This window comes from Xenopus laevis, chromosome 3S, assembly GCF_017654675.1.
Source record: "Xenopus laevis strain J_2021 chromosome 3S, Xenopus_laevis_v10.1, whole genome shotgun sequence".
NCBI lineage: Eukaryota > Metazoa > Chordata > Amphibia > Anura > Pipidae > Xenopus > Xenopus laevis.
Genome location: NC_054376.1, coordinates 67,435,996 through 67,444,987, shown reverse-complemented (window position 1 = coordinate 67,444,987; position 8,992 = coordinate 67,435,996). Strand labels below are relative to the sequence as shown.

Sequence of the window (8,992 nt, the reverse complement as noted above, 5' to 3'; positions counted from 1 at the left end):
AAGACTCTCTTCAAATGAAGCAAACTCCACTTCTGGATGATGTTTATAAGCTCGCTTTTTCCCCTGAAATTCTAAATCCAAACTTTGTTCTGTCCCAGTTCAAATATTTGTTGTGTAAAGCAAGTCAGAGTTAGGACAGGGACTGTGAGGTTGTGCAAACATTATGGCCTTAGCTTATCATTTGATGATAACTATGTATGCTCAGCAGTAAAGATTTTACCTTTTTCCACTACTTTGAAGTTATTTTTGGTTATTACCTCTATATCGAGACATTTTTAAGGAGGTGAAAACAAATCTTAGCAACATGACAAATACATTAATTACAGAGGCCATAAAGCATCACATCCCAAGTGAAGCTCAAGATATCCTGCCTATATCACTGTCATGCCCACTAAACCTGTTGGATTGGTAATCCAGACTGCCACTTGGAAAATTTGCAGGAACACTAAGCACAGTAACAGAAGTCTTGCTTGTAGTTAGACCTCCAGCAAAGATAGGAGCTAGAAGCAACCAGACAATTCATAACCAAGCACGAGGGTCGGGAACCAGAGCTAGCTATGATGTTTATTATGGTAAATGAGAGAAGAATAGGGCCTGTTAAGCATTTCTGGGTTTTAGTTTTAAAAAGAACTTGAAAATATTTCAGATTTTTATAATGTTTAAACATTGTAATGGGTTTTGTTCTACCAAGCCAGGAATTTAAAAATAAGCACCTGCTTTGAGGCCACTGAGCGCAACATCCAAGGGTTTGGAGAGCAACATTTTCCTCACGAGCTACTGGTTGGACATTACTGCTGTAGTGGGAGCTGCTGGCAGCCAGAGCTCCAGCTGGGGATTCTTATATATTTGTATATTCTTGTTATATAGTATATCTGCTTAGGCTAAAGATAATTTGCAGTAATACTTTTGCAGATGCTTATTGGAAAACAAAGCAAATTTTTTTTAAAAAAGTGTTTAGCTTTAAAAGACAAAATCCATATGGGAAGTAAACATGTAGGTATAGTTGCCCTTTAACAATACAAAGCTATATTTATCATAGGGTGAAAATAGAACTCACAGTTTGCCAAAGGAAAAGGAGTAAATGGTTAAAATATACCCCGTTACAGTTTGCCAGAGGGAATGAATAAATAAAGCAAATTTATTTTCCCCTAAATATGACCCTGAAAATTCCTATAAAAGTGAATAGAGAGCTGATAAGTTCCGCTCTGGTGATCTGTGTAAAATCACTCCTTGATAAATATTCCCCCAGGTGTCAATGCATAAACACTTCAGAGTGAAATGAGGCATGGCTCTGTGTTTCAGAGGTACAATTCTCATTTTAATCAGTGTCCAAATAATATGTGTACCAACGTATACTGGATCTTATGGATCATCATGCTACACAATTGTTATAAAGGTCGAACTTGTGTGACTTATTAATTAATTAATAACATGATTTACATTTAGAACGTTACTTTTTTTACTTTGCAAAGATGATCCCATAGATCTAACAGGTAATCTCTATAGTTCAGTGCCACAATCTTATTTTAATTTGGTTCAGATTTAGTTGGATCAAATTCTGCAAGTGACTGAAACTTTGTTTTTCGCTTGCAGTTAAGAAACAATAATGTTCACCACTAGATGGTATCCATTGCCTAAGCATTGCCCTTCACAGCCTCACACGGTGTAACTTTTGTAGAAGGATTTAGTTATACTATATAAAAAATGACATGTTCAAAATTTATGTTAAGTTTTTAATCAAGATTTTACTAACACCATTGCCATTGTGTATAACAAGGGATGCAAGGAACAATAGATTATATTGAGATATTCTAAGACAGTGGGTAGCGCTATCAGATGACCCACATATTATGTTATGTTAGGAGCCCTTTGTCTTTCTGACATTTTGTAAGCAACATTTCTAAAACATTATAGATTTTAAAAAATCAGCCTTTATATATAAGTTACTAAATGTCAGGACGCCTGTTAAATAAAGCTTACAGTATTTTCATTGCTTGGTCGTTAAAGACTGGAGGCCATCATTCATCTTATACAGTTCCCTTAAGTATTCAGTCCCCTTAACAATTTCCTATGTTGACTTCAAAGCGCTGAAACTCGCCATTTTTTAAATGACTTTGATTTTAGAACAAAATCTTGAATGCTGCTTGGGTAAAAATGAATCCTCATGTTTTGCAAATCCACCTTTTGATCAAGTCTTGAGCAATTCATTGGCCCTGCTGCCAAAGAATTATTGCTCTGTAATGCTACACTTTTATTGTTAATGATACTTTTAATTACTTCTTTTTCTATTCAGGTCCTCTCCTATTCATATTAAAGTCTCTCATTCAAACTACTGCCTGGTGAAGCAGTACAAAGCTAAGAGGTACTCTCATCCCCGCTGACCTGCCTATAGGGTAAAAATTAAGCCTTATCCCAATATTATTAATAGGGGGAATCCATAAAAATATAGGAAGGCCAATATTTTTTTTAAGAAAAGGTGGCAACCCTACCTGTCTGTCAGTGTTGCCACCACAACAGCCAGTCATCTGGCCTATTCCCCATACTAGCGCCTCCTCCCCCTTCACTGCTGCTCCTGCTCACCCTTTCAAACAGTTTATAGAAAGAAAGTACAGACAGGAGTGGTGTGTATTATGCAGTTATTTTTTTGGAGGGGAATTTCACCCTAGGCAGCTGCCTATCCTGCCTACCCCTGCTACCCCTAGATGCAGCTCTGCAGTGAAGTATGGTAAAACACTGAACAGCTCAAGAACAATACCAAACCATACACTGGCACAGTCAAAGGTCTGATATCACTCCAATTAAGAATCAGTTGCAATATTTAACTGAAATGAATCTACCTTGAACAAACTGGAGCAAATTTGCTTATTAGGGCCAGGGCACACAGAGCAGGTTGAGAGAATTGGATCCACTTTGTGCCCCATCTGTTGATCTGCACTAGAAAGTACAGCTCCTGCTTGTGTACGTGGAGATGAATAAAGGTCAGTGGCATAGCTACTGCGGGTGCAACTGCGCCTGGCTCCGCACCCCCTCTAGGCCTGTCGGAGAAGTAAAAACAAAGCAGCTTTCTTCATGCACAAGCTCTGCCAGTAAGAAAATTCCCTCTGGAGTGGGTGGGGGGCCCAGTTGCACATCCTGCACCCGGACATAGGCTGGGTTAGCTACATTACTAGTAAAGTAGGACCGAAAATGCCTGGGTTTATACAGATTTCCACTCCACTCTGCTGCGTGTGCCTGCACTGAAGCAGAAACTGTACTTTTCAGCGAAGGTTAATGGAACTGGGGCAAGGAGCAGATCTCAGCCTGCAAAGAAAACACAGGTTGAGAGCAACTGAGCCAATGCTCCCATGTGCCCTAGGCCTTAGAATTGGCCAAAAAAACACCCGAATAACATGCAAATTCAAAACATACATACCTTCAAAAACTGAAAACTTTTATCGTGTAATAATATCACATATAAAACTAATTTTACGTTTCAGTGATTAAAATAAAAATATTACACAGAACAATATTTTAGTTTAGTAATGTTTTTGAGGTTCTGAATACTTTTGCAATGATATATATATATAAACAGTGCACTTACAATGCATGTTCTGTTATGAAAAGATCTGTAAAGTAGAAGAATCACAGGAGGCCTGCATGTACTTTTTCACAGAGCACAAAGTACTCATTTTCTCTTTTCTGAACTGCAAATAGCTTCGGAACCATTGTTATTCATCTGATTGGGACTGTGTAGATCTTATTTTGTATGTAAAAAAAATACTGCATTCTTATTTTTTCTGTTCTTTATTGTCTATGAGGGCTAACATTTTGCATTTTTTTTTGCAAGCCTAATTGTATTGTTGGAGGAGTTCTGATTGTTAACAATTAGGCAAGATATTACCACCTTAAAGGAACAGTAACACCAAAAACTGAAAGTGTTTTAAAGTAATGCAAATATCATGTAGTGTTGCCCTGCACTGGTAAAACTGTTGTGTTTGCTTCAGAAACACTACTATAGTTCATATAAACAAGCTGCTGAGTAGCAACGGCGGAAATTGAAAAAACGGCTATATGGCACAGGATAAATAATGGATAACAGATAGCATTATGTTCTACAGAGCTTATCTGCTATCTGCTGTGTTACCTTTCTCCTTTGAATAGCTGCCCCCATGGCTACACAGCAGCTTATTTATATAAACAATAGTAATGTTTATGAAGCAAACACAGCAGTTTTACTAGTGCAGGGCAACACTGCATTATATTTTTATTACTTTAAAATAATTACATTTCTTGATACTGGTCCTTTAAGGCTGATGACTTTGCACGCTGATATTGTGAGAATTTTGGTTTAATTTGAGTCAAAGAAAGCATGGAGAGTTGTTGGACAAAGAAAAACGAGAAACAAAACCGGTAGGAGTGTGCTTGACAGGAAAAGAATAAAAGGCTGGAAACTAGAAGAGAAAAGACCAAATTAATGGAGAAGAGTCTCAGGCAGACAAAGGAAGCAGGGAGAGACACTTGGCAAACATATTTACCAGGTATAATAAAAGAGTAACTTAGCACATAATTGTGTTATGATTTATAGGTGCCATTGGAATATATACATTTTATAGAAGGTGGTTAGTACTGCAAGTTGTCAATGCTAAGAAGTTAGACACTTAAAAAAAACGTCACAGTGATTTTATTTATCCAATGTCCCCGTTAAACTTGAAACAAACATGCAATTCTGCCTTGAGACTTGTTGTGTATCAAGATGTATTGCAGATCAATAGCAGGAAAATGGACTGAAGAGTTGCTATCCACAAACTGTGCCCAAAAGGTTTCTAATTGTGTTACCATGCCAAGGATGTAAAGGATCAGTGAGCTCTACATCAGGTTGTATATTTGTAAAGCCATTTTTTCATATCCTGTAAACAAAAATAACCACATAGTTTAAATAGAAGTCTGCATTTGTAACATATTAAAGGAAAGTGTTTGAGTGACAATGGTGGTACAATATATTTTTATTGTGTGTGATATGTATCTGCATTAGAGAATAACAATGTGTGAAGAGATGTTATTTTTCATGAATACAAGCTTGGGGGCGCATGCTGTGAATTGTCATATGCTTCAGAATCAATAACTATTTAAATGGAATTCATGGAACCCATTATTCAGAAATGTTTTCCACTTTTATAGACCTGGGTATGTAGTTGAAAAAAAATACATTTACCCATTTTCTCAGATTATGAACCAAAGAAAGGCAAACAAAGAAATATTTGTATTGTATACATGTGATTAATAATATAGCTGGAGAATGCTTTCTAACCTCCGTTAAGTAGTTCATCACAGTAGGTTTCTTCCTTCCTTGCATTAACTCCACAGTAATTAGCAAGTCAATAATATCAGGTAATCAAATGATCGTAATCAACACCAGCACACCAAAATATTGGCAGTTCTAATTTGAAGTGTAAATAAGTTTAAATAAGTAAAAAAAATAGTGTAATAATTTGGAGTGTAAATAAATTACAGGGGAATTTGCCCACAAAGTAACAAATTGCTTATTGTGGAGCAAAGTACCCAACGCAACAGCTTATTCAGTAAATAGTATATACTTTCATGTAATACATGTTTTTTTAAGATGGCATGCAGTAGTTATCCATTTTCAAGCATTAGTTGTTTTAATTTATTCTTTATTATTTCTTTATTCACAGAATTGGAATTCTGAATTCTGTAGCATTCTACTAAGAAATCATTAAGGGGCCCATTTACTTAGCTCGAGTGAAGGAATAGAGGAAAAAAACTTGAATTTTGAATGTTTTTTTGGCTACTTAGACCATCAAATGGGCTACTTCGACCTTCGACTACGACTTCGACTTTAAATCTAACGATTCGAACTAAAAATCGTTCGACTATTCGACCTTTCGATAGTTGAAGTACTGTCTATTTAAAAAAAAACTTCGACCCCCTAGTTCGCCACCTAAAAGCTACCGAAGTCAATGTTAACCTATGGGGAATGTCCCCATAGGCTTAGCTATCTTTTTTTGGTCAAACAAAAATCGATGGAATAAAAATCGTCCGATCGAACGAATAGCGCTAAATCCTTCGACTTCGATATTCGAAGTCGAAGGATTTAACTTCGACAGTCGAATATCGAGAGTTAATTAACCCTCGATATTCGACCTTAAGTAAATTTGCCCCTAAGTGTAGTAGTATGGCAAGCATGGGCAATGACAGCAAGGAAGAAGTGTGTGTGTGTGTAAATAAGTTACATCATAAGCCAAGCTAAAAAAATATGGAACAGGTTTCTGTAATTCTGTAAGCCATGTGACCTTTACAATGAAAACCTATATAAACAATCATTTTCAGATGTTGCATTAGTGTAACTATAAAGCAAAACCATTAAATTTCCCTTTTATTATATACAATTCAAATGTAAATGAAATGAATGCAAAGGTTATTTTTGCTCACTGAATTGAGTTGAATGTTTTCACAATTCCCCAAGCTGATACTAAAAGCATGCCAACTATGAACTATGGAAATAATACAATAAAAATATCACACTAGTTAGCCACCTGCTGATCTTTGTCTTCCCTGGAATTTCACTCACAGCTTCTTTTTTTTTAAATTTCCATATGCAACAGGCATCAGGCATTTTCATTCTAGGTATTATCTACCCTTTAGTTATTCAAGGAACTAGCCCAACTGCAATATTACAGTCAGGAATGATTTTTCTCCCATGTTGACATGAGTTACTTTAGGGTAAAATTAGATGTGGTATTTTCTTCACTGTGTGAAATCATCAAATACAGTCAGATGTTATTTTAGCTAATGGCATAGGGCACAGACAGTATCAGGAAGCATAATACAGGTATAGGACCTGTTAGCCAGAATGCTCGGGACCTAGGGATTCCCGGATAATGGATCTTTCTGTAATTTGGATCTTCAAACCGTAAGGGGCAGATTTATCAAGGGTTGAATTTCGAAGTAGAAAAAGCTTTGAAATTCGACCATCGAATTGGAATACTTTGACTTCGAATATCAAATTTGGCCCTTTGCGGTCGAAGTAAAATCGTTGGATCGAATGATGAAATCCTTTGAATCGAATGATTCGAAGTATTTCATCCATCGATGAAACGATTTTTCTTCGACTTCAAAATACTTCTCTAGAAGGTCCCCATAGGCTAATATAGCACTTCGGCAGGTTTAATTTGGCGAAGTATTAAAGTCAAAGTTTTTTCAAAGAGACAGTATTTTGATTATCGAATGGTCGAATATTTGAACGATTTTAAGTTGTAGTATCCTATTCGATGGTCAAAGTATCCAAAAAAATTACTTTGAATTTCGAATTTTTTTACTTCGAAAATTTCCTCGAATTCACTTCGACCCTTGATAAATCTGCCCCTTAAAGTTGACTAGAAAATCATGTAAATATATTTTAATATATATACTAATTATATCTTAGTTTGAATCAAGTACAAGGTACTGTAATACAGTATTACAGAGAAAAAGAAAATAATGTTTACAAATTTGGATAAAATGGAGTCCTCAGGAGGATGGCCTTTCCATAATTCAGAGCTTTATGGGTAATGGGTTTCCAGAAAACAGATCCAATACCTCTACTGCACTTTCAAAGCTTCCCAGGAAAACCACAATATGCACTATATAAGCATCATATAAATACACAGATTAAACCTATGTAACTATTTTAGATGTATAACTTGAATACTATCAGGGTTTTTTTTAAACCTTTTTCACATGGGATCCAAATTATGTCTGGGAGTCCACTTCATTATCCAAGACTATAATTGTTTTAAGAGACAGACCCAGCAGTGCAAAATATTGCATTCAATGGGAATTACATTTAGAAATATTTGTAAAACCACTCAAAATATTAAATGAATATGTTTTGAAAAGTTTCTTAGATTAACATTTTCTTCCATGTGCAAAAAATTTTTTCGGGAGGGGGGGTTAACATTTAACAGTTTTTCTTTACAAAAATAATTATTTCATTATTTAAATCAAACAAACAGAATTAAAATGACTACATGCATATTTCAAATGTAGGATACTTGTGATTATGTTCAATTTTTAATAAGTCCTTTTCCTCTCTAGTCTGTGGATAGGAGGCTGGAATAAGGTGCAGGGGTGGGGGTGGGAGGGGTATGCCTGCTTCTCCTTCAGTCTCGCTGCCAAATCTCAGCCAGCTGCAGGCGAGCATGTTCCCACCCTGCCTGTGCACTGTGCAAGCTTAGCTTTATTGCTGATAATAACATTTATTCTTTAGTCTTCAGTTTGAAGAACTCTCTATTTCAAAGAATTTCTCCATCATGTTTCTCCTTGGACTCTGCCTTTGCTTAATACCCTTTTCCTTGGGAAATCAAAGTCCTTATTTTGCTGAGAACAACTCAGTGGCGTTCACAATGACAAATGGCTTTGAAGACAAAGTAAGTACTGTATTACAGCTATCTATTTTTAGCTGATAGCTGCCAAGTTTCTTATAATATTCTGCTTAACGTTGCAAGCAAGTAAGGAGGTACTATTTTAAATATTAAATTAAAATTACAAATAATATTTTCATTGTCTTTAAGTCCCAAATATCACTTATTTGTTAAAGTTAATGATTGGAAGCCTAATGATGTTCCAGAAGAAAGGACTTTACTGTTTTAGTTAGTAGATCAAAGGAAAAAAAAGGTTATCAATTTATACATTTTCCCCTTCCTAATGCTAATAAATCAGTTGGAACTGTCCTACACAGCTGTTTTGAAAACTAGGATATGAAATGTCAAATAATACAACAGGATGCCAAGCCCCAAACAATACAGAGGTGCTTTTATTTCCATTCTTTTTTTCCATATGTATTTCCATTCTCAGCATACCTCCCTTGTATCCATACACGGAGAGAATCCGAAGGATACATTCTATTAGAACTTTTGTTGAAGCACATAGTTAGATGAAAACTTAAACCATACACAAAGAAATCTTCACCTGTTGTTAGGTAAAACATATAGTGATAAGGGCTTTCAGATGCAGC

The 8,992-nt window shown here is 35.8% G+C and overlaps 1 protein-coding gene across 1 annotated transcript in view; it reads left to right on the top strand.

Moving 5' to 3' along the window:
* The first annotated feature begins 8,158 nt into the window (after window positions 1-8,158).
* itih5.S (inter-alpha-trypsin inhibitor heavy chain family member 5 S homeolog) overlaps window positions 8,159-8,992 on the top strand; it is a 37,804-nt gene continuing 36,970 nt past the window's right edge. The window contains exon 1 of the mRNA XM_018255716.2: window positions 8,159-8,405. Within this exon, the coding sequence (XP_018111205.1) occupies window positions 8,289-8,405 (117 nt within the window). The 5' untranslated portion in view covers window positions 8,159-8,288. The remainder of the gene's footprint in view (window positions 8,406-8,992) is intronic.